Source organism: Tachypleus tridentatus, chromosome 8 (genome assembly GCF_004210375.1).
Source record: "Tachypleus tridentatus isolate NWPU-2018 chromosome 8, ASM421037v1, whole genome shotgun sequence".
NCBI classification, from domain to species: Eukaryota; Metazoa; Arthropoda; class Merostomata; order Xiphosura; family Limulidae; genus Tachypleus; species Tachypleus tridentatus.
Window position 1 is genome coordinate 4,450,296 of NC_134832.1, and position 27,660 is coordinate 4,477,955.

Sequence of the window (27,660 nt, forward strand, 5' to 3'; positions counted from 1 at the left end):
CTACAACAGACAGAGGAAATGAGCTTCAGAAACTCAAGTATGATACTGAAAAACAAACAGATCTCAATTACTGTCACATTGAAGATACAAAATCGTAAGAATCTCAGGACCCAAATCATCAAAGTTATCATGATCCAAGTGTTTTATCATCACCATATAAGTCATAATCATACTCGTGTGTGAATCTGGAAGAAGAACATCATCATGTTATGATGTCTTCAATATCAACGTTAGAATAATCAAATATAAATGGATTTACGTGTGAGAAGTGTGACAACTGTAAATTTACCTATACGAAATTAAAACAAGAAAATGAACTGTATTTCGAATTAGAGTAAATGCAAAACATTCTGAAAGGGACAGAACAGGTCAGTGCATTATTAAAACAAAGACTTGGCATAGAATGTATGAAGTGATCTGATGAAGTTATTTTACTCCATACTGGACCTGTCTCTTGTAAACTATTCGCATGTTTTTTTAACATGTGTTGCTCCCTAACAAGTCTATAATGCACTGTGCAATGTAGTCACATGGAGTACTCTTACATACGTCAAATGGGTTGTGGAAAGTGCATATGATGCAATTTCTATAACGTTTTCAAAATCTTCATATAAATATGGCCAGAATAACCTATTATAAGCGTTTCCAGTGAGTGCATCATGACATTTTATGCTCCTTTCCCCCAGTTTTTGGATGATGCAATATTCAATCTTTCACCTACTTATGATCTCAGGGGGCAGTTAGCTGCGTCACAACTGTTGACTATCTGTTTCCCTCCAGTCTATAAATTCTAAATTAGGGATTGTTAGCACAGATAACCTTCAGTTGTAGTCTTTTGTAAAATGAAACAAATAAAGACAACAAAATGGCTCTAGCCGTCAACCGCCGAAATTCTTCGGTAATAAAAATTAAACTTTTTTTCTTAATATATATATAATTTAACAAAATCACGCTGTGATTATCCTTGAAAAAGTTTGGATGAATTGCTTGAACTCATTATTATTTTAGTATAATATGCTTCTTCACTCAAGTTATCACGATTATTTATGTATATATGTAATTTCATTGCAGTACCGAAAATAATTTCTATTTTCATCAGAGGTGATATTAAAATTTATGAAAAGTAAAATCCTGCGCGGATTTTGTTTATTATTACTTTGTAGACATACATTGAATATGTGAAATCCGTGAAACCCTGATGATTGAGTGGAAAGTTTAACAACTTACGATGCTAAAAATCGAGTTTCGATACTCGCTGTGGCATGTCACAAATATCCAACTTGATAGCTTTGAACTTAAAAACAAAAAAATAAAATTAAATAAGGTAAATGCATAACAACATATTATCCACTTAATACAAATTCGGTGGAACATAGTCGGCACACGACAAGAATAATTTTGTTTTGTGTTCCTCTAACGTGATTGGTATTTAGAGCAATGAAACGTAGTCACACTAATAATTACAGCGTAAGCTAATCAATTTTCAGATGTCAGTGTGAGATCTTTCATTCAAGAGAAGTAACGTAGTATCTTTATTTCAGTTGCAAAACTGATTTATTGTATAAAAGGAGCAATATTTAATTTTATATTTTAGGAAACCGGTAGAGAATAAATTATCTACAATTGTACCTTCTATGTGTATTTGTGAATTTAATACAGAAAAGAAAAATAACCAGTGAACAATTTAATGAGCAGTAGGTAGGCCTAAAAATAATAAAAATGGAAGATCTACAGACTACTGAAGAGGTTTGTGATGGATATTTGTCAGTTCCTTTCGTTAGGGTTATATAATTAATTACGTTTAACATTAAGTTTTTTAAACGAATACTTTTATTGTTTCGTTATAAGGTTGCTGTTGTACTGAGATTGGGATAGTGTTAACGTACAAAATTCTCATGGTCAGTGATACTGACAGTAATAATATTACGAATAGTAATATGACACTATAAGTATGAATATAAAATGGGATTGACAATGACAGAATGAAAGTTTTACATTTTACGGAACCTAAAGGAAAGCGAAGTATTTACTTTAAAATAAAGAGGATGCAAGAGAAGAGATAAGACTATATATACTGTCGACATAGTACTGTTTTGGTATTTTATTGCTAGGTGAAAGTTACATTAATTATTTACGATAGTCACACATGACTGTCCATAGTACTTAGTAATGTGTTATTACATACGCTGTAATGTAATGTCATGAACACAAGTTATGAGAGACTGTTATGGGACATCTAGTATATATTCAAATAGAAGCTGTACAGAACCGTCACAAAAGTAGTTTACAGCTTTTACAGTATGTACATATATGTTACAGTTTTGAAATATTAAGTAACACACTGCATGCAGAAGAGATGCATACCAATCTAAATTAAAGTTATCTGATCAAATCAAACATTAAATTTGTATATAAAGAATAATAGAATACAGCATTAATGTAAATTTAGAGGTAACTTTCTCAATGTCACAATTTTGTGAATAAAAAATAAACTTTTTTTTTTAGATTTAAAGGTATACTTAACATAATGTCTTTTAATATGAACATTAAAATTACATTTTAAGTAACAACCTTGAGTTGTAAAAACAAGAGTATAACTACAATTTAGACAAATATGATTGAAATCTGGTCCATGAAGGTATTCCAGTTTTTCAGATTTTTGAAAATGCATGTTTTTTTAATTGTTTTAATTATATTAATAGTTACTGCTTATTTTGATTTTATTTTGCAAAAGATCTTGCTCAACCAATTTCAGTTTTGAACAAAACGGTTCATTGGTTGGTAAGGAAATTTGAAATGGATTTTGGAAAACTCCAGTAAAATGTTCTCCAAGTATCTTATAGCAACTTAAGCAGGTATTTCAAGGAAATAAATGTCTAATTTTTGCAATTTTAGTTCAATGTGTTTTGTTTTTTTCTAGTACTGTATTTTAATCACAAAAATTATACTGCAGGGTGGTCATAATCCTATAAAATCTCAAAAAGTTAATGAATCTGGAAAAAAAAGAAACTTTAATTAAAATTGTGTATTTCTTTCCTCCACTCAACCCTTTTATGCACTTTCAGAACCTACATGCATGTCTTTGCCAATTATTGATATATTTTGATCAGTCATTCTAAGTTATATTTGGTGATAGGTTAGATTAAGTATTCTTTTATAAACAAAAGCTCAAAAGCTACAGTGTTATTTTTAAATATATTTTTCTATAGTGTAGTCTGAAATACGTATGTTAGAACCTGATGATGAGCTAAAGTGGGGTTCATAAGGTGAAATGTGGTGAAAAGTTGAAATGGCAATATGTTATATGGCTGGGAAAAATTTACAATAATGTGATGACTTTGTACTGTTGTGTAAAATACTGAGCATATTTAGGCAAGATTTCACACAGACCAGACTTATGAAATCACATGTACTTAGAGCCTGAAGTTAATATTGTGTTAAAGCATATTAACTGTAATATGTTTTACTTTCCTTTCATTTGGGATCATTTTTTTATCATTGTTTTTCTCTGTGAGTCAGAATACATTTAATTATATCTTAAAGCTTAAGTAAGTACAGTGAACAAAGAAGCATGAAGGGTTAATTTTCATGTACTTTGAACTTGGTTAAACAGTTGTATTTTCATTTCATACAGAATTTGTATTTGAAATGAGTTCTAGTAATTTAAGGAACAATTGAAAACATACACGTATAGTAAGAAATACAGGTCTGAATAATTAGTGAGTAAGATGAATGTGGATGACATGGACGCACATTAAGTAATACCATACAGAGAAATAGTTGTAAAATTACTGACATCTTATTTGTGAGAATGTTTACATTTTTATTGCCTTTTGAAAAATTGATGTATTATATTAATTTATTTTGAGTCTGTGACATGCATGTTGATTATAATCAATAATTATAGGTAAATATGAGGTATGAGGAATGCATTAAGAAAATATTTTGTGTGCTTTTTTATTCATGAGTGTTCTTGCTGTCTTGAAAACATGAAATCTGTATGTATTTCTCACTTTCCAAGCAATATCTGCAACTTGAAGGTACTAGATAATAAAGCAGTGGAACAATTGATTGAATTAGCTGGTCTGTTCATCATTGTTAGATGGGTGTACTTTCAACTGCCACTTCAAGCCAAAGTTTGTCAGTAGCTTTATAAAATGTTTTCAACTATTGTATCCTCATGTACTCTGGCCAAACACAATGCCTACTTGAAGTAGGCAACGCTAGTACTAATATAAGCTTCATTTGGTAGTGTAGTGCTAGTGTTAATTATTCCAATCTTACTGTGTACTTTAACAATTGCAAAACTTCATTATCCCACCTATGACATTTGTATCTTTTTGTACACTATTATTTTGAGAGTTTCAAAAATGTTTCTTGCCGTGCTGATACATAACAAGCAGTTGTGTCACATAGCTTTAATGTCAGAATGTATTGAAGTTTGTATATAGTTGGTCTGCATCTACTTGTGTGAGGATATGTTGTTAAAAGTTTGTATTAGCCATGTAACAAATTATTATCTTTTTATAAGGACTAACATTTTTTGAATCACAGTGCTAGTTTGAAGAGTTGGAAGCTTGACACTATTTTAAATGTTTTAAAGAAAATTTTAATAGACAAATCAATTTTGCTGTATTTGATGTGGCATCTGGTAGTATACATTTACACATTACTGATCCTGAGGTTTTCATATTGCTCAAATGTTTTTGACTTTGCATTAATACTTGTTTCTTAAGTACTAATACACTCTTAACCAAAATATATGCATAATAAATGAAAAAGACATGACCAAAATGATATTTTTTATATTTTTGTGCTTGTTGTAAGCATTGCTGTAACTGAAAGTTGATTTCAATAGAGAAATAACAGTATCCTCATTGTGGTTGTTGAAAAGTAGGTTTTGTGTTTTTTTATTAATAATATCTATGTAGATTATTAGTTTTTTTATTTACTTTCACAGACAATGTTTGTTGTTGATGAAGTCAGCAATATAATAAAAGAGGTAAGTAGTAAGTTTTTTTTTTTTTAATTGCATTTGTTAAACGTAATGATATCCAAAGAAATTGTCATTCTCTGTTTTCTCTTTAAATGGTAGTGTCAATTGATATAAGATTTTCAGTTAAATTATTCTTTAACTTTAGGTAAACATCCACTACAACTGTCAAAATATAAAAATATTTTTATGTTGAGTAATTACTACAAAGCTCCAGAAAGTAGAAATTGTAGTTTGTAAGATTCTGATTTTCACTAGTTTAGCTTTTGTCCCTATTGTTGCATGGAGCTATTAATCAGATACGTATAGCATTGTAAGTTGTCAGTTGTGTTGTAACATGAATGTGTAGTCCATGGATGGTAGCTTCAACTAGCTCAATAAAATAGTAATCTCTGGCACTGTTTGTTAACATATGAAGACGAGTTAAACAAGACATTCCATGAACACTGGAAAAGTGACATTCAGAAGCTGAGTGGTGAATCCAGTCAGGCATTGGTAGATAAAAACATATATGATAATGCCTGCAGAAGTAATAATAATGAAAAATGCAAATTCAGTTTTCTCTTTCTTTTTTCTTTTTTTTTTTACTGTGACTTAGCAGTGAAATATTTACATCTCATATTTCAGCATCATGTATTTACAGTTATTAACACAACACTGTTAATCAGCAATAACCATCTTTTGTCATATGTTTACAGTTATTAGCATAACACTGTGTCACAAGTTAGTCAACAATAAGCACCTGGTAAAAAATGCATGACAGTTGAGTTACATTATACACTGTATGTTTGTATTTGATGTAATATGATAATATATGTAATGATTGGGTGTCAACTGGTTGTATGCATCCAGAACAAGAAATAATCCTAACTTAATTCTTCAAAATATATAGAAATAAAACATCACACTGTATAAAAACTCATTTCTCCATTTCTTAATACTGCAACTCTTAATATTGTATACTTTATTATATGAATTCCTTGCCCTCCTCATGCAGCTGGTGTTGGTTTAGGAGTTTGACAGTTAAGGCAAGCATCACCAAGATTACACATTTTACAGCATGAATTCTGTGCCATCTTGCATTTGGTGCAAGTCTAAGAGTCTGATGATAGAGTTGAGGTGAGCATGCACAAATATTACACACACATACACAAGCACACACAAAGCATGAATTTCTTGCCCTTCTCCCACAGCATGTGTTGGTTTGAGGGTCTGAAAGTAAAGTTGAGGCAAGCATGCAGTTTTATTTTATCTGCCCTTCCCCTACGGCTTTTGTCAGTCCAATAATATCTAACAGTAGGGTTGACATGTGCACCAGGTATGGTATGGTATAAATGCACACTTACCATGCTGCACATAGTGGCTCTCCAGTTTCTTGTGTACAAGTCCTTGGATGGCCATATTCCTTTTCCCCCATTTCCATGCCACATGCCCTTCTATACTGCATAAGAAGTGTACCCTACAAGGTATGGGATGGAATCTCCTATGGGTATACTCCTGCAGAGCTTCTGTCATGATTCTCATACCAGAAGAGATTGAAGGTTTATTTAAATATAATTTAACGAAGTTGAGAAATTAAAACTTGTATTAAAATATGATATATGAATTACATTTTGGTGCCAAGTTTATTTGTATACATTGATAATAAAGTAGTTTAATTAAATTTTGAATGCGACTCTGCAAAAGGTTGTGATGTACAATTTGACCTAACTGTAGCAACAGAATTAACCCTTTCACAGTGAAAGCCCCTTTAAACAAATTTCTGCACAACTCGTATTACAAAATTTCATTAAAACCCTTGACTATCAATTTATGTAAATGAAATCAATATAATAATGTATCTTGTGATTCAAAGTTTTATTTTATTCAAGTTTTAAACCCTTTATTTCAAAATAAACCTTTATCAAACTACTTAGAACTTCAGTTTCATTGTCACTTGACAGACGAGCTATGAAAAGTATTTGCTCTAACTCTGTCTCTACCTTCAATAATACAATGGTAGTTAAGTAGTGGTATGTATGGACAATAAGTTGCTTATATGATCTTTTGACTTCATTTCAAAGTTTTAAGAATGAATTCTGATGAAACAGCTAGTAAACCTTCTCAGCTCTCAGTAGATTTATTTGAGCTTTATAACCTACATGTAGATGCGACATACACGTTAAAACCTTTGAAAAGAGCATTTTTTACACATTTATCTAACAATTATTATTTTGAAATTGGCACACCTCTCATCATGTGTTATATGTAATTGACTAATACAGTTGACTGCTTGATCATTTATAACACTTATGGCCCCTCGGTATGGATTCCTATACGTGGTGAGGGGACCTCCCAGGGAAGGTTCTGTTATTCAGTTTACCTCCTCTGGGATCTAAACATCCACTCACTTGTTTGCTGTGCATGGCAACCTGTAAAGGGGAGGAGAGGATACTGGTGGTTGAGGGGTTCAACCCTAACACACCACTTTGGCCTTGAATTCCTGTAGACGGGTGGCCTTGGAGAGGTCCCCCTTTGGTCATTTGGCTGGTCCACTTGGGCTAGGGTCCACCAAGTACCAGTGTTGGATGTTCTCAACAGGTGCTGTGGATATTATGTCTGATGCTGGTGTTTGGGTATAGTGCTCACGAAACTCTGGCATTGCTGCAGTGTCCTTGTTTGACATTGTAGTGCATCCCCTCGTAGGGCTCCATGGTGGGTGGGGTCAGTGGGCACCGAATTTTCTCTTTCTTTATTATGGATACTCCAATTAAAAATCTTAATAAAATAGTGAAAAAGCAGTCTATAGGTAAACGACCACGTCTTGAAGATTCTGAGTAGTAATCCTCACCATCCGTACCATCTCATTTTCTTATATTGCATTCAATTTCAGACAAACCTTTAGGGCAAATGTCTCCCTTTTTCATTCAGAAGGGACTAGAGGGACTTGCTGGCTCTCCAAAGTCAGTAAAGAAGCTTCAATCTGGTGACATGTTGGTGGAAACATCCACATCTCAACACAGTGAACTCCTGTTGCTTTCAAAGGCAACTGAGGATATAACTATAGAGGTTACACCTCGTGCTGCTTTGAATTCATCACAAGGAGTTATTGTTGAAAAAAGATTTGAGGAAAGTCCCAGAGTCGGATATTCTCACTGGTGTCTCCACCCAAGGAGTTTCTGCAGTGAGGCTCGTAAAGATGGAATTAAGATGCTGACCAGTGTCTTCATTCTGACATTTATGTCACCACATCTGCTTGTCACCATCAAAGCAGGTTATCTTAATTGCAGACTGCACTATTTATACTGATTCGCCTAGTTCTCGCCAATATTCAAAACCGACTGGCCCATTTTTCTTTAACATTTACTTCCATCCAGTGTTTCTGGATACTGGGTCACGTTGGCATTTGCGGGGAATGAGCTCGCCAACACCTCAGCTAAGTCTGTCTGCTCTGGCACCATCACCGCTGTGCCTGTCCCATACATGGACTATGGTCCTGTATTCAAGGATCGGCTCCGTGACAGCAGGCAGTTGACTTGGAGGGAGCAATGTGAAAACAAGCTTTTCCAAGTAAAACCCTCTATTGAACTTTGGCCGTCTTGCTTCTGTAAGGATTGGAAAGAGGAAGACCAAACTAGACTATGCATTGGTCACAGTTTATTAACTCATCATTTTCTCTTATCTGGAACTGATGCACCAGTGTGGAGTTTGTGAAACGCTCAGATCACAATAAGCCACAATTTACTTTCTTGCTGTCGTTACAACTCTCAACGATAACACTATTTTAAACGTGTTCTGTCCCAAGGTTTGTCCATAACATTAGACAATGTTATTAGTTATGGTGACACTGTCCACCTTGGTAATGTTTTTAGTTTTTTTAAAGGCCATTAATCTTTTTAATACCATTTAAGTTTTATAATATATACATTACACCTTTTTAATGTGGCTCCCTTTTAAAAATAACTCGAAACCAGGACTGGAAAGGCCAGCTTTAGGTGACTAATTCTGCTGTTTGAACTATCCGTGTGAACAACCCGTTAGTTATCCTGGTGAGTTATGATTATGATCTTGCTACACACCTTTTTATTACTTTCCTTTTTGAAAATGGCCATAATGTCAAATAACTCAGAACCACGACTGGAAAGGCCAATTTCAGGTGACTGACGGTGGTTTTTGTACTTGGCTGTTAATCTTCCTGGCAAGTTATGATAATTAGTTATGCTGCAGAAAGTCCTTTACAACTTGAATTATTGTAGTTTTTCTCTTAACATCGTAGACTAGATTTAATCAGGTTTTGTGCAATTTATGTGTTTTTTAAACTTTGTTTTGTTCTACCTTAATTACCTTTTATGAATTTTACTAAATTTAGTTTTAACTTTTAACCGGATGTTTGGCCGCAGGTAGCCTAACTGCTACCTTATTCTATGGCCACTTTGTGCAGATTTCATAAAATAGTTAAAAAAATAAAAAATGCACAATAATTTATTCTGTAAAGTTAAAAAAAGTAAAATATACAATTAAAAATTAAATGTTTTGGTGGAAAAATTCCACCATCTTTAGGAGAACAGAAGAAATAGGAAATATATATTGTTTATATCAGAAGTACATGTGTGTAATTATGACAATGATAGGCTTCTTTCTAATTTGGTGTGCAGAAAGCTGTACATAGTTGCCATGCCACCACATACCAGACCATGTCACCAATTGTTACAAATGATGTCTTCTTTTTTCATCATTTGTTGATAGGGTCTTTAAAGTATTTTCAAGTAGTGAATATTTTAAGTGTGAACTGTATTATTTAAAATATGTGTAGATGAAGTTTTAAACTGTGTATTACAGATTGTATTGGAAAAAGTAAATTACACATTTTAGAATACATCAAACTATAGATAATAAGTAAGGTTAATAAAGAATGTGTTCAGCAAGGTATTTATAGAAGATATGATTTTTCTATTAGCCTTTACCCCTGAATTAAAGGATAAATATGGAGTATATAAAAGATCTTGCACTTGTGGCTGGAATTATATTGGATAAACAAGCAGAAATTTTGTGTTTTGAAGTAATGAACATGAAAATGCTCTCAAGAAATTAAAAACTAGTGATTCAACTTGGATAAACATTACCAAACTCTGAATAACATTGAATGGGACAAGTTAAGCTAAAATATGAATTAAGCATAAACTAATTTCTCAAACTTATTAAACATGAAATGATTTTGAATAGAAATCTTGGTCCAGGTGCCACAGGAATGAATTTTAGGAAATTTATTTTCTAGATAGCACTGTATAATATGCAAATTATACATGTGCTTTGGCTGGGATAAGAAATTTCCCTTGTTTTTTCTGGTCTCCTATAGGTGGTGGAATTTTTTTCACCAAAACATGTAGTTTTTAACTATACTGTATATCTAATTTTTTACAATAAATCATTGTGCATTTTTATACACTGAATGTTCTTGCTTATTTTACTAAATTATGTAGGTGATCTATGGCATCTTAATCTAGAAAACCTGGCTTTAGCTTCTAATACACGAAGTATGCTTGAATACCATATACTGGTCATGATTTGATATTCATTTGGTAGTTAGATATCTTCATTGGTTCACTGACAGTTTAGTATCATGCAAGCTTATCATAGGAACTGGTTTATGGTATGGAGGTGATGTACTGTCAGTTACATGTGGATGATGAAGATGTACACAGTGAACACAAGGAGATGTGAAAGTTAGAGCAGAGCAGTTTGATATATTTTGTGATGTACAGTGGTTCCATTTATTAGTGTCACATGAAATAATAATTCAGTTAAAATTATGATTACATCAACTGATCCAAATTAATGTTTCCAGTTATTACTGTCATTATTCCAACAGTCAATTAATTGATTGTCATGAAAATAACCAACTAATCAAAATTAACATTTCTGATTCTTAATATTTTAGATTTTTCCAACAAAACACGTAATCAAACTATTGCCACCAAATTTGGTTGTCCTGTATTTTTTATAGCAAAGCTACAAAGATTATTTACCACTGTCACTAATTTTGAACTTCTAAATAGAGAGAAGGCAACTGGCTGGGAGCACTTTCCACCAACTTTTTCTATTTATTTGTAAACAGCATAGTTTGAGAAACACTGTACTTGTTGATTAATGGAATACGCCACTTAATTATTCAGGAAATAATATTAATTGCCAAGCTCCAGTGAAAGTTGTTACAGACTAAAGGAAATGTGGTTTGTAGGTAGATAATAGAGTGATTTGAAGGGTGAGAAAACAACATATTGAAAAAAGAAAAGAAAAATATGATTTTTACACTTCTGTAGTTGTGTTAATTAATGATAAAACTGCTATGAATGTAACGCCCTTCTTGTTTCATACACAAATTAAACATTGCAACACTGGTGATAATTGTACTTGCAAAGTTTTCTGAAAATATTTCTTAACTTAGGCAGTGGAAGGCACTATTGGGGGAAATGCTTACCAACATAGTAAAGTGAATCAGTGGACCAACACTATTGTGGAACAAATCCTGGGGCATGTAACGAAACTCAACAAACCCTTCAAGTACATTGGTAAGTGGTTACATGTTACCAGTGGAAGTAGTATTCAGTGAGAAATGTTTCTACAGAGAAATATATTTCCTGGTTTAAGTTGGTTAGTGATAGTCATCTCTGAATATGTTTCTGGGTTTGGTTTCATGTTGTATGTGAACTTAATTGAAATATAATTACTAAAAAAATTAATATATGCACAACTTAATTAACTTAATCATTGCTTTATACCCCCACACAAGTGGTTTGGGTGGAATTAAAACTTAGTATATATGAGATTTAAAACTACTGAAGTTTAGGAAAAGTAAATATATATAATTTATAAATAGCCTGTCTCAACTATTTCTAGTGTTGAATTGTTATAAAAGTATTAATGCTCAGTGTTTTCTGTAATGAATTAGTAGGTAAATGAAATTCAAGGGTTTCACCCAGTTTAAAATATATTTTTTTGTCCTCCAACTCAGAAAACTAACCTTAAATATTATAATTGTAAGCTCGTGTGTTTTAGATAAATAAGAATAAAAACATAAAAGGGATACTAATTCTGTTGTGTTTGTGCAAGCTAGCTATTAGTCAAGCACTGACTATTAACATTTACTACAAGAAAATTGTTATATCTCATTGACTGTTTTCAGGTAAAAATAAAATTACATAATTAAATAACAAATGTGTCAAATTATGTTGACATGGTAAAGATGTATGGATAACTTGCATATCTTTCTCATCTTACCATTTTGGGTATCACATTGTATGACTTACATTGTACAAAGATAAATATTAAAAATTTTTGTGTGGTTTATAAAATAGGTGAATTTAAGTTTCTTTTTTTTTCATTATATTTTTACAGTAACTTGTGTAATTATGCAGAAAAATGGAGCTGGACTTCATACTGCTAGCTCATGCTATTGGGATAACACTACAGATGGTATGTCATTAACAGAATGTTTTCTTTTTTTGGATGGAGTTGACATAATGTTGCTTACTGACACATAATAATGATTGAGAAGGAAAGATAAACCTTCTTAATTTTTAGGATATTAAATAAACTGCACTATACTCATTATTTATCATATATAAGTTTGGCTTTAAAAATAACATACTCTGTGCAATGAAAGGCAAATGCAAATCTTGTGAAATTTTGACATAGACCAAACATAACCTGTGCATGCAAGAATCTCCGAGCACTCAATTAACACTTATTGTAAGGTGTTTATTAAAACAAAATACTCTTTTTATAGAAACTATCACCTATGTATGAATGTTTAGGCTTTCTGAAAATTAGATAATAAACTGTAATTTATTTTACCTAAAAATGTAGAAAAAACTCTAAAGGTGACCATGCAATGGTCATAGTCACTCTGGCTCAAAGTCTTGTAACTATATAGCATTAACTCTCAACATGTGCTTGGTCCATTTAATTGACCACATGACCTTTTGTACTTGTATCAAGTTTTTATAGATTTGGTACTAGTCACTCTCAGTATAGTATGTGCATTCACAAAATTTTGCAGACTTTGAAATAAAAAAAACAAAACTAAAATGAAAAAACTAAGAAAAAGATTAGTTCATGAAAAAATAGTTTTTCTGCTGTATTCTTTAACCTATCTCTGTATGAGCTCAATCACTCTGACTGATCTTGTAACATAAAAAAATAAGAAAATTGAATCAATGTAAATTCTTCTTTTTTTTAATTTCTAGAATGACTTCAGATTGCAATATGAAACTACATTCATTTATCATAAGTAACTTTAACCTTGTTACAGTATACATCTATTTATAATTATAGTTTATTGTTTGATTGCCCTTTGAACCATGTCTAATTACTAATTGCACCATCATAAGTTGTAAATCACTTGGGGAATGTGAAGCTCACATTACACTGTAGATGTACATTACCCATGAGCTGCTCATGTACAAGTCTTGTGAAACATTTTTATTATATTATTTATTTTACCTAATTTACTCTTAAATAAACAATAATCATGGAAAACATCTTGTTTGTTGATTACATTTAACCCTACTTTTTTGTACTAATGGCAGTAATTCACAAAATGTATTTAATTAAGTAATACATACAGAACATAGAATAATAAATTGTAGAAAGTAGATGGTTTTCCATAATTATCAAAATTGTTCTGGCTTTCTAACTGTGAGATAAGAACCATTACAAAATCATCCAAGCTAGTTGTTATCTTTCCTGTAGGAATGAAACTTGTAGTAGCAGTGAAATTAACAATTTTTCATTCAGAAAACAATGTTACATAATACATTATTTTACAGATTAAAACTTCGGCTCTCTGTTCGTTATAGACAACATAAAATTAAACATAAGGGAGAACTATTAATGAATCCTGAGAGCAGATGTGACAGGTGGGTGTGATGAGAGGGGTCTGATTTTCCATTTGATGATTCTATATTCAAATGGAAATGAAGGCTATAAAAATTATGGTTTGCCCGATCAATTACAATTTCATAGTGAGTAATTTACATTGAATTTTGTACTTATTAGAGGGGTGGTGAATAAAATAGTGGAGAGGAATTGGCTAGTAAAATGTGTCGCATGTGACACACTAAGAGAAATTAAAGAATTTTTGAAAAATATTGCCTTATAAAATTTAGAACTTAAAACTTGTATGCAATAAAATATGAATTACTAGCTGAGATTTTATTCTATATAAACTGATATAACATAAGCAAAAAGTAGTTTTATTAAAATTTGGATGCCAATTAAAACCTTGCAATGTGTGCAGTAATGAATGCTCTTTTTGATAGGGTTAAAGGATAGCAAGAGATCTTTGGGCATCTGTTCTGTAATGTCCACTAAATTAAACTAACACTTTTTTAAAAAACAAAGCACCTTAGAGACAGACTTTGTTACTTTGTTACTAAAACTAATTTCAGCAATCTTAATCTCTCCTCATATGATAATATTTCCTTCTCAGGTGTTATCCCAGTTGCTATGTTTTGAACCTTTTCCTATTTTCCAATCTCCTTTCTTAACTAAGAATCCCAAGACTCTCACTCTGTATTCCAAACATGGTTTAACCAGTGACCTCTAGAATGAAACTGTAATCTATTTAGACTTATATTCAATATATCTGTAAATACTACAACCTAAAATGCTGTTTGCCTTAGCACTAGTGACACCACACTGTTTGGATGGCTTAAGAGACTGATCAACCATTAAACCAAGATCCCATTCTTTCATAACATTGTTAAGGTTATTCCCATCCAAATTATGCTTATAATTCAAATAATGATAATCCACGTGTATTATTTTGCATTTACTATCCACTGAAGTCAGAAAGGAGAAGCTGAAAATATGTTAGACATGTTGGCCCTTCTGGAAATCTGTTAGACATACATCCCTAACCAGAAAATGAAATAAACAAATACTTTATAGATATTAAAATTTTATTGAAGAAGAAAACATATTTAGATTAGCTGTAATGTTGTACTGTAACTAAATATTTGTTTATAACTTTCCGATATAGTACTTCTACTCACAAGGTTAACTTTTTTTCGCTATGTGCTGCCTCCTTTTTCCAAACATTTTGAAGAATAAGGCATGCCACAAGCCTTTAAAAAAAAAAAAACATAACACAACTTGAAACCATTAAGAAAAACCTGACTTCTGGAAAACGCCCACGTATTGATGAATCAGTACAGCCTAACTCACCACTTGAATCTGTCCCATGATTCCTAATTTCGCATTCCTTAAGTGACAAACCTCTAGGGCAGATGTCCCCATTTTTTATTCAGAAGGGCTTGCTGGCTCCCCTAAATCAGTAAAAAAGCTATGTTCAGGAGACATCTTAGTGGAAACATCTTCATCACTGCATTCCTAACTCCTCCTGACATCAAAGGCCTTGGGTGATATACCCATTGAAGTTATTCCTCATTCCACTTTGAATTCTTCCAGAGGAGTCATAGTTGAAAGAGATTTAAGGACTTTCCCCGAATTGGAGATCCTCGCAGGTCTCACCAGCCAAGGTGTCACAGCAGTATGTTGAATCTTCACTCGAAAAGATGGAATTCTGGAACCAACAAATGTTCTAATACTAACATTTACTGTACCACGTCCTCCCACAACAATAAAAGCAGGATATCTGAATTTTAATGTGCAACCTTATATTTCAAATCCTGTATGATGTTTCCATTGTCAATGATTTGGTCATTCAAAACAATCTTGCTGTGGCTCCTTGACCTGTGCGCATTGTGGTGGTAAAGACCATCATGCCACCGAATGCGAACTCGAACCACATTGTATAAACTGTAATGGTACGCATCTTTTTTATTTTACCTCTTGCCCGAAATGGGTAGAAGAAAAAGAAGTACAACGTCTCAAGACAGTTAACATTCTCACTTAGGCAGAGGCTCAAAAATTATTATTACCTATTCTGACCAGAACTTATGCTTCTGTAACCTGTTCTACTACTACAGTAAGAGTCCAAACAGACCTTACACTATCCTCTACACAATCTTCACCAGCAAATATTTATGACACACTTCCCAAAATCAACACAGTTCACAAATCAGTGTCTCCTTCCATCTCTGTCCTGACCACACCTTCCAGTCATTGCCGAACTTCACCTTCATCAAGTCAGGATGTTTCCATGAGGTCTCCCCTCTCTTGATACCCCAAAATTAAACAAACCACTCGCCCACGCTCTCGATCATTAGTAATGCGTACCGATAAATTCAGACCTGACCATTTGAGCTAGAGCAGGATCCATAGAGGGCGATAGACCCACATCCAATAAAGAAAAAATGTTGTAAGCAGAAGGACTCGTTACTGTCTTCTCCTCTGAAATAATTATATTTGGCCACACGAATCCAATGGAACTGTCATGGTTTCCAATCAGATGTGACTGACATCAAAGATCTGATTGACTTTTATCATCCCATATGTTTTTCTTTGCAGGAAACATTTCTACAGCGTACAAATACATTTACTATCTGACACTATTCATTATATTAGAATGACTGGCTATGTGTAGGATGGGGACAGTTGTATTACTGGTTGATCAGCATGTGCCCACCTGGTCAGTGTCATTGACCACACCCTTGGAGGCAGTAGCCATCTGTGTCTCCTTGGGTTGTACCATCACTATTTGCTCTCATTATAATCAATCAGACCTTGATACCCTCATTGAGCAACTGCCAACCCCCTTTTTAATCTTGGGAGATTTCAATGGGCATAATCTTCTCTGGGGTGGCTCCCATATTGATATGAGAAAGCGTGCCATAGAGCACAACCTGACTCTGTTCAATACTGGCTCTTACACATATTTTCATGCACCTAGTCAGTCATTTATATCTTATGTAAATCATCCATAGATGATTGTATAGTAGCAGTAACCAACAGTATACACAAGCTGCTACTTGATGCATCCCTAAAACCTTGACATGTTCCCCACAGCATCCCTGCCCTTGGTGGAATTCTGCCTGTTCTATAACACGAAAAACTCAGAAACTTGCTTGGAATAAATTTCAAGATACCCCATGCTCTCAAACCGCATTGCATTTCAGCCAGCCCGTGCACACGCTTGGCAAGTTAGACGTCAAGGCCAGAAGGAATCTTGGATTAAATACACCTCCAGCATTTCTTTAACCACCAGCACAAAAGTTATATGGGATAAGATCCAGAGGGTGAGTAGAAGATATACTTCTGCCCTCCTCTCTATCTTAATATCGAATGGCCACGAAGTTACAGATGCACAGAGCATTGCCAATACTCTTAGGGACTTCTTCTCTCGTGTACCTAGCTCTTCGAACTTATCCCCTTCCTTTTTAGCCTTTAAAACACAGGTGGAGCATCTGCCTCTTTCCTTTTCAACTAACCATTCCTGTGATTTCGATCGCCCTCTTTCACTGATGGAACTCAAACTTGCAATTCATCGGTCTGGCAATACATCAGTCGTACCTGATAATATACATAATAAGATATTATGCCACCTTTCCCAAATCTTTCTTACTATTCTCCTAGCTGTCTTTAATCGTATATGGCAGGAAAATGTCTATCCAGATGCTTGGCTACAAGCTATCATACTCCCTATTCTGAAACCTGGGAAGGATCAAACGATTCCTTCGAATTACCGTCCCATTGCTTTGACAAGTTGTCTCAGTAAGATCTTAGAGAGGATAAAGTCTGCATTGTTTGGTTTCTTGAATCAAACAACCTCCCTCACCTACTCAGTGTGGGTTCTGAAGACAATGCTCTATGATAGACTACTTAATTCACCTTGAAACATCAATCAGAGAAGCCTTTTTAAGGCAACATCTTTAGTTTTTTTTATTTAAAAAAGTTTACGATACAACATGGAGATATGGCATCTTATGAGATCTTCACTCGTATGGATTGCATGGCAACTTACCCCTTTTCATCCAGCAGTTCTTAATGAAGCGCCGATTCCAAGTCCATGTGGGCTCTACACTTTCTCATTTTTTTCCACAGGAACTTGGAGTCCCTCAGGGCTGTATTCTGAGTGTCACACTTTTCATTATAAAGATTAATGCCATCAGTAAACAGCTACCCTTACAGTTGCAAACGGTCTTTTTGTTGATGACTTTCACATCTCATGTCAGTCATCAAACATGAGGTTTATTGAATGGCAGCTACAAACTGCAATCAATCAGATATTGAAGTGGACCATGGCAAATGGTTTTAAACTTTCACTCTAAAACCGTTTGTATACATTTCTGCCGCAGATGGGGAATCCACGCAGATCCAGAACTCTGTCTTGATGATGTTGTACTTCCTGTCATCCCCGAGGCAAAGTTGTTAGGTCTTATATTTGATTGTAAATTAAATTTTATATTGCACATCAAACAACTTCATATCAAATGTTTAAAAGCATTAAACATTCTCCATGTCCTCTCTTCTACTTCTTGGAGAGCAGATCGATACTACATGCTCATAATTTATCGTGCCCTCGTCCGATCCAAACTTGATTATGGGTCTGTGGTTTATGGTTCTTCCAGAACATCAGCACTGAAAATGTTGGATCCTGTCCATCACCAGGGGCTTTGGCTTTGCATTAGAGTTTTTCGTACTTCTCCCATGCAATGTCTGTATGTAGAATCTCATGAACCCCCTCTATATATTCGCCATTTGCAACTGTCTCTAATGTATGCTTCCAAACTTCAATCCTTACCACAGCATTCTACCTGAGTTGTGTTTTCCAACCACAATGGACCACACTTTTTAATAACAGAAAATCTGCCATTGTTCCTTTTAGTCTCTGTATCCAGGCACAATTAGAAGAATTGGATTTATCCTTGAATAACATTGCAGTTTCCTCAAATCAGCCTGCTCCACCATGGCAAATTACTGTCCCCAATTGTAACCTATCTTTGAGTCTTCTGAGGAAAGCAGATACACCCAAGTATTGCTCTTTCTTTGCTGAACATCTTTCATATGATACATCCATTCCTATATATAGATGGATCCAAATCGGGTGAATCATTGGGCTCTTCCATGGTTTGTGACAGTTCAATTATGGCACACAGACTCCCCTCTACAGTTTCTGTTTGCACTGCCAAATTGTATGCCATCTCTCTTGCCCTACATAATATTGAACTAATGCATTAATCAAACTGTACAATATATACGGACCCATTCAGCTGTCTATTGGCCCTGGAATCATTCCATGATAGTCACCACTCTCTTCTCATCAATATCAAAAACAAACTGGCCCATCATTCTCTCTTATCTGTCTCTGTCCAATTCTTGTGGATACCATGTCATGTTGGTATTTGTGGGAATGAGCTGGCTGACAGAGCAGCAAAGTCTGTCTGTTCTGGATCTGTCATCCCAGTACCCATTCTATACATGAACTCTGGTCCAGTTATCAAATCCAGACTGTACACCACATGGCAGGTAATCTTGAATGAGCAACACAATAACAAGCTTTCAAATCAAACCTTCTCTAGGTCTTTGGCCCCTTGCTTCTGTAAGGTTCAAGAGAGGAGGTTGTTTTGGCAAGGCTACACATTGGTCACAGTTTTTTAACCCACCAATTCCTTTTTTCTGGTACTGCTGCACCAATATGTGGTCCATGTGGCACTCAGATCACAATCATTTACATTTTATTATCATGTCATCATTACAACCTAGAACAACGAACCATTTTAAAGGTTTTTGTGAGGCAGGTTTGTCCTTGACTTTGGCCCATGTTATAGGTGATTTTGCCCATCTCACTCATGTTTTTACATTTTTAAGAACCATTGGTCTTTTACACTTAATTTAAGATTTTTTATTGGACTATATAGTGTTTTAGCATGATTTCTTTTACACATTTTAATGTTTTAACACAATTTCTTTTACACATTTCAATTTTAATTTTTATTTGAACCCAGGACTGGAAAGGCCAACTTCAGGTGACTGCAAATTTGATCTTGATACTTCAGTCTTCCTGGCAATCTAAATTTTACACATTTTAGTTTTTATTTTTCTTTTGAACTGAACCCAGGACTGGAAAGGCCAACTTCAGGTGACTGACAGCAAGGGTGTACTTCTTGCTTCAGTCTTCCTGGTAGTTCATAATTTTACATGTTTTACTTTTTACCTTAATTGCCCTATACCTATACTGTTCCACATCTTGTCTGGCACAGATAGCCTTGTAGCTTTGTGCCAATAAACACTGAATACCTACCTACCTACCTCTCATGCAAATCATCATGAATCATCTCTACAAATAAGAAATCTCCACTGTCATGTGATGCATGTAACTCCATTGTTGTCATTCCACTGGAATCTTTGTCACAATTTCTTCCCCTATTTTCTCTTCCAGTAGAGTGTGGGAGTCCTTACCACTTCACAGTTCCAAGGTACTTGCAGGTTAATGTAGTTCTGCCTTTTATCTTATCCCGTGATGATTTTATTATATCAAGGATGTCACTGCACTAGGGGTGGTTTCTGTCAGTTTAGTTTTGAGTGAGATGGTTTGCATTATAAAGACATCTTTGCAATACTGGAAGTCAGCTTCGTGGATCAGTCAGTCAGTTTCTCACATTGCTACCATGTGTCCCATATATAGATCAGGGGACACAAGATTCCTTATGATCTTATGAATATATTAAGAAGTTGTGATCTTCTTTTGATGGTTGAGTTTTGATTTGTAGTTGACTTTGCTGCTCTGTCAACCAGCTCATTCCCACAAATACCAACATGACATGGTATCCACAAGATTTGGACAGAGACAGATAAGAGAGAATGATGGGCCAGTTTGTTTTTGATATTGATGAGAAGAGAGTGGTGACTATCATGGAATGATTCCAGGGCCAATAGACAGCTGAATGGGTCCGTATATATTGTACAGTTTGTATCATGCATTAGTTCAATATTATTTAGGGCAAGAGAGATGGCATACAATTTTCCCTTTTTTTTCCCTTTTTCTATCCTCGCATGATGTCAATTGCCAGTGTTCTGGGTTTTGCCATCTAGTTTAATTACAGATGGTATGATTCTTATCCACCCCTGTGTGGATGTTGGTTCTCAGCAGCCTTGGTTTTGAATGTACTTGATTTACTGTGTATGGTCTTATGCGCTAGCCACTCTACATCTGGAGGCACATTCTTTTACTCTCATCCACATTGATGTATTCTAAGAGATTGAGACTCCAATATATTGTGGTTCAGTTCTATATGAAACCATTGGTCATTCCCCTTTTGGATGTGCTCCTTCCATTTTCCACCATGCATGTAACAACATCTTTCGATACTGTGTGAAAAGTATACTTGGGGTACAGAAGTTGTGCAGTCTTCCATGTATGATTCTCTGTTCCAAGTATATATTCTTTCAGAGTGTCCTTTGGATGCTTCTTTCTTTCTTTTGCACAAGTTCCTTCACCTGTTTAACATGGGATTCCAGCTATTTATATGAGAAAAGGTAATGTACTGAGATTATAATTTTTCTGTATTAAGTATATATTTTCCATAAGTACCTGCTTCCTCAATTCACATTTATTCTCTTAAGCACTCTGTTGCATTAACATTTAATTCTTTATACATAATGTAACTGTAGGAATTTCCTAGGCAAATGAATATTTTATTCAATGTTGACAACTGTCCTGGGTAAATTTACAACTCACACATGACTACCTTTATGACTGCAGTAGTTGTATTAACCAAGGTATTTGAACACTGTGTTATTCAGTTTGACATCGTTTTTTTTTTTTATTTTCAGTATTTGATAAATAAGGAGAAGGAGTTTTTTGTTGTTTTTTTTCGCTTTGACTCGCCAGCGAGATTTTGTCAGCTTGTAAAATTAAAAAGAAACAACTTGAAACCGAAATTGCACATCTGACATCACTGGTGCTAAACATTAAGTTGACAACTTAACACATGAAGGAGGACATAAAATAAATCAGTTATGCTATAACTAGTTTTTTGAAGCAGTTACCTGTTAAATAATTATTGTAAATATAATATAAACATTATCTAAAGGAGTGATTGTATCACTAAATATTTGAGTGTACTTCAGTTCATAAGTAAATAAATATTTTTTTTCTGTGTTTTAAGCAACATATAAAATTGAAGAGCTCTTGCTTGAAACAGAATTTTCTTGCTTTGACTAAAGCGAATATTACTTAGATATATTTTATTCATTATTCTCATTTTCTGCCAATATCTTCACTACAAGGTTTTAATGGCTTTGGTGTTATAAATGAACAATTTATAAAAGTACTTATATGAGAGGTAATTAAAAATAGTTTTTTTTATATTATCTTCTGAATGAACTTATAAATTTTATGACATTGATAAAAGTTATTGGACGTAGGTGACCGATGCTTATCACATGCTATAATGATAATTAAAATTCTTTCTTACACCGTCTTTCCAATCACTTATCTAATGGCAAAGGAAGAAAAGTCAGCAATGTTCTAATAATGGTTTATTAAAGAAAGAAATATTCTAGTTGTGATATGAGGTAACTAACTCATGTGAAATGTTATTTGATCAACTGCTATATCTTAGTTATAATTGAAATTGTTTATATCAGTCCCAGATGTATAGTACTGAATACTATTAACACAAATGGGTGGAGGGTGTACATTCATGTTACCTGCATATTCCATAGTGTGACCTTGCAGAATTATTGCAGTTCTGTTACTAAAGTCAAGCAGCATGTTACTGCACGAATGTTAATTTTTACGTTTTCATCATTGTATATATGGGAAATTTCAGGAACTTAGGTTACTTCCAAAATTTTTTCCCATGTTTTCTCCCTTTAATAAATATACCATTTGGAAAAAGTACAGTTGTGTGTGTAATTATTTCAATTGTTTCTCAGTCCAACTGATAACCATGAACTACTCTTAGCATGAATTAACAGTTCTTCTAGGACTTTGTCAACTCTGCAGATAGCCCTCGTAGCTTTGCACAAATTTCAAAATCAAATAAAACAAACTTTGTCAGCTCTTGAAACATTGCAGTAACTCTTGTGGTTCTCTTTATCCTCATTTGCTAGTTTCTGTTGTGATTTTTCCACCTTTATATTGATTCCATGTTGTTATTTTATGTAAAATGTTTGCTTTTGGTCATAAAGGTTGTTGGATCTAGTCTTGCTTTATGCTCGTGTTCTCTTATTGCATCCACTTCCTTCTTTATAAGTTCCTGATGTAAAGATAAATAATATTAATCAGTTAATGGGATATCTACAGTGTGGTTTTTTTTATTGGATGGATGTGCTTCCCACAGTGAAGACAAAATTACATCATTGAATTGAAATATGAATGAAAATAAAATAAACCTTCAATAGATAATTTTTATCTATTTAATTTTATATGTAAAAGTAACAAATTACAAATTTACATTTAAGCTTGATTACAGTTGCTTTTAACAAAATCATTAGCGTTTGGAATTTCTTTGAAGTTTTTCCAAACATAATATGACAGTTGTATCTCCCTGACAGAAAAGTCATAATAGTTTTGAACAAAATAGCACTGGTTAACTTGATCTTATAACTTGAGTGCAAATTTTATATTATTAATTTTTAGCAAGTATCTGTTTAACAGTGTCAGATGTCATGATTTAAAGTAATTTCTTATATCTCAGCCTTGAGATGTTAGGGATTTTTGTATTAACATGTTACAAAAGCTTTTTCTCTGTTATTTTCAGCTATAAAACAAATATTGCTTCCAATTCAAAAGAGATCAGATCAATGTAATAAAGGCTTAGATTGATGGTATGCTGTAAGAAGAAAGAATGTCCTTGGACAGTTTCCACCACCATTGCAGTTCTGTTTTTTTATTTGTTTTATAAATATTGTAAAGTTGTAGTATAATAGGAAAATAAGTTTTGGTTTGGGCAAGATTAAATAGGCTTAGTTTTTTTTTGTTTTTTTATCTGACCATATCAGGTTTCATTTTGACAACAAGTCTTCTATACAGGTCTTACTGGCATAAGTGCTTGCTTGAATGTAGAAAGACTTTTACTGAAAAGAAATACAGCCAAACTATATAAATACATTTATATTTATGATAGATTTAAAACTAATTACATGTATGAAATGAAACTGAATTAGAAAGTTTCAAAGGCATTTTGCTTATAACCTGAGTGTGGAAAAAAAATAAAAACTGTGTGTAGTGTTTTATAAAACAAAAGAAAGGTAAAATAAAGTTGTATAAAGTACAAACTTTACAGGAAATTCTACAATAATTTAAGATGCCATAAAAACCAACAGTGAAAATCTATAAGAAATATAACCATTTCTAATTGTTTCCATAAAACAAAATGATTTCATTTTTAATTCTCAAAGCTTCAAATGCATACAAGTATCACTTAAAAATAAGGTATTTATTTGCAGAATCTACTTGCTGTGTAAAAAGGCTAAATATATCAAACTGTTATTTCATGAAGTATTTATGTGAGTGTGTGTGTGTGTAATGAAAACAAAACATAGAGCAGCTGCCTTTAATCAATGATCCTTGGTTTGGTAGAGTTTAAATGAAACAATTTCTTATCTTCCTGTTACTTTTCTTTTGTTGCTATAATTTTATTCTTTGAAATTAGGTTCTTAATTTATTTAGCTTATATTTGTTTGGATATCCAGTTTGCATCTGTTGGAAATTGATGTAGGTTATTAATTAAATGATTGGATAGTTCTGATTTATTGCCAAAACTTACAAAGTGAGCTGCTTACACTAGCACATCCTCGACTTAGAAAGTGAAGGAATAATAATCCCACTTCTGTTCAAGAATTTGTAGATTTTACTGGGACACTGATTTCTGCATCAACATAGTGCTATTAAGAATGGCATCTCAACTGGGAAACTTGGCTTCAAAACAGGAGGATTCTTGAAACAGTCTGTCAGCATTCTGATAGATGTACCATTAACGTCTGCTGTGGACGACACTATTGGTCAAAAGTTGAATTTTTGGGAATGTGTTTTGTACATATTTACAAATGGTGAAAAGAACAAGAATAGTTAGAATTAAAGATAATTTTAATGGTAATCCTACTCTGTGTTGGAATACGTTTGAGAGACGATATTATTAGTATAACATTGATATTTTAATCGCATATATATTGTTATTTACAGTACAGCATATTTTATGTACAACATTTCTATGTAGTATTTTTTTTGTCATATTTTTTGTAAGTTACGTATGTACTAATTGACCTTTTTATTGTGTGTATTATAGGCAAATGTGTACAATAATATTCATAAACAGCAGTTTTTATAATAATAAATCTAGCATACATTAACAGTACAAAATAGTTGTGATAGTGTAATTATTGACTTGATGATTTATCTGTATTATTTCAGGTAGTTGCACTGTGAGATGGGAGAACAAGACCATGTACTGTATTGTTTCAGTTTTTGGTTTGGCTATTTGAAAGCTGATATTATATATACCAACATTGTGACTGTTTGCTTCATGAGAGGGACGTCTGATCTCTGAATTGCAACAGATTATAATACTGTATATTATTTCTGTTATATCAGTTTTTAACTGCAGATTGATTTTTTTTTTGTAAAATTTGTACTTCAGAATAGTTTTCTTTCTGGTATATACTGTGATTGAGATAAATGTATTGGCAGTTTTCTGTAGAAAGGTTAAAAATATTGGTAACTATTTCAATTGTTGTTATAAAAAAATTATTTTGGATTTTACTTTGATAATAGTTCTAGTGAAATTAGTGTACAGTTCATGTACTTTAATCTCACAGCATCTTTTGGTAGAAGGTACAAGTACTACCTAGTAAAATGTGTGTAATAATATTTGGCTTTAGACAACATGTTTTTGAAATATACTATAAACCGTAAGTTTGCCACACTGGGTTTTTGGTGTAGAACAAAAGCTGACAAGTTTTCTGTTGTTTCCACATGTGACCACAAGTCTTTATGAGAACTAGTAACTTGGATTTGTAGAAATATAGAATAATAGCGTTGTCCAATATATATTTTCTTGTCAGCCTGTTATTGGTGGGCTGTTACATTTTAATTTAATTGTATATGAATGACTGAATCTTATATCCAACAGTAACATTGTTCATTTTAAAAATTCCTATTATGCTTTATTGTTTCGGCCACTGAAGAGTTGAGCTAAATTTTTACAGCAACAGTTTATACGATTTTCAGTTTATTAAATTTTGCAATAACTGCTCTAAACAGTGTATGTATTTATTATTTAACTTACTACCTTTAATTACCATTCAACATCAGAGTTTGGTATAAATTTAAACTGTGTCTTTAGCTTTTGTAACTTCCAGTGTGTAATAATAATTTATAAGTGACATTATATGGGATAAACAAAATAAGCACACAAGAATTATTAGTTGAATATTAAAATGAATGCTGGTTGTTTCAGTAAATGGTGTTGGGGACCCTGTACTTCTGTATGCTCTTGCTTGGACTGGATTCTGATACGATTAGCATATCCCCATGTTGGATTACCTGTGTGTAAAGTTGAAGAGTGTCATACTTTCTATATTCAATATGCAATTTTCACATTTGAAATATTATTCTACACAAATTAGAAAAATTAGCATTTTGTCAGCCAGTAATTTTTAAAGATGGGTATTAGTACAATAATCATTTTTGAGACTATTTAGTTTAGAAATTTTTAACCTTTGAGTGACAGCTGAATTTCCTACAATTTAGCTAAACATATATTTTAATAATTTACTGTAAAGAATTTAGTACTTATACACCTTAAACATTAGACTAATGAAATTTTAGTGTTATGTTTTGTAAAATTATTTTAATTTACTCAAATATAAGAAGGTTAGTACAAGTAAAATAAAAAAAAATATATGGTTGGTGTCGATATCCTTACTCATAAGTTATAAAAAGTATTTTTCACATACGGTACTTTAATGCTCAACTAGATTTAAATATCACTAACTCTTCTGTTTCAAACTTTGTCCATTAATTTAGAGGTCAAAGGGTTTGCTGGTAGTCAGTCAGTACACGAGCAGCTATCGAAATGAATTGGTTCAGTTTTTGAGTCAATGCCTTATTGATACATGTATGAGATGGCACAAACAAGTGTTAGTCACTCTAGATAGTTAATAATTAAATCTTATAAGTGCACACATTTATATATTTTACAGCTTATGTAGTAAAATAGGAATAAATGTTTTTGTATAGTGGCCTGGCATATAATACTGACATTATCAAAATATCTGTTGTGAAATAAGAAAATTCATTACTGTTTAAAGTCAATTCATGAGTATAATAAATGATTAAATTGTGAGTCGTTTTCACTTCCAAAGTTTTGAAAGACTAGATCTCTTATGTAGTCCATTTTTTTTATAACAACTATTTCATAATTTATATTTATTGATCCTTAGTTTATAAACAGTTTTGTTATTTTTATTTAAAAAATACAGTAAATTTAAAACTGATTTATGTTTCAGAAAATGTTTCCAATTACTTTTATTTTGCTGAAAGGAAAGTTCAGCTGATAATATTAAAATATTTAAGGTTTTATTAACCCACAAAGTTTCCAACTTTTTAGAGTTCTCTGTCATTACCAATTACCTTATGTTTAATGGATTTAATGTGAAGTTACACATTGCAAATAGACAGACTTAATCAAAAAACTAGATATATACATTATTGTTAGTGTATGATCTTGTGGTTTTCTCACATGAATTTTATTTTTTATGCTATCTGTTAATTTTAT

At 32.9% G+C, this 27,660-nt stretch overlaps 1 protein-coding gene across 2 annotated transcripts; it reads left to right on the forward strand.

The window, feature by feature from the left end:
- The first annotated feature begins 1,354 nt into the window (after positions 1-1,354).
- Positions 1,355-27,258, forward strand: LOC143258430 (dynein light chain Tctex-type 1). 2 transcript variants are annotated; one of them, XM_076517356.1, is made up of 5 exons: positions 1,355-1,746; positions 4,961-5,002; positions 11,418-11,541; positions 12,368-12,445; positions 25,296-27,258. In XM_076517356.1, the coding sequence occupies exons 1-5, from the start codon at positions 1,720-1,722 to the stop codon at positions 25,364-25,366; spliced, it is 342 nt and encodes a 113-aa protein (XP_076373471.1). In that variant the 5' UTR covers positions 1,355-1,719; the 3' UTR covers positions 25,367-27,258. The 2 variants fall into 2 exon arrangements, with proteins under 2 accessions (XP_076373471.1, XP_076373472.1); XM_076517357.1 differs by lacking the exon at positions 4,961-5,002 and having other exon boundaries at positions 1,492-1,746.
- Positions 27,259-27,660: the final 402 nt, after the last annotated feature.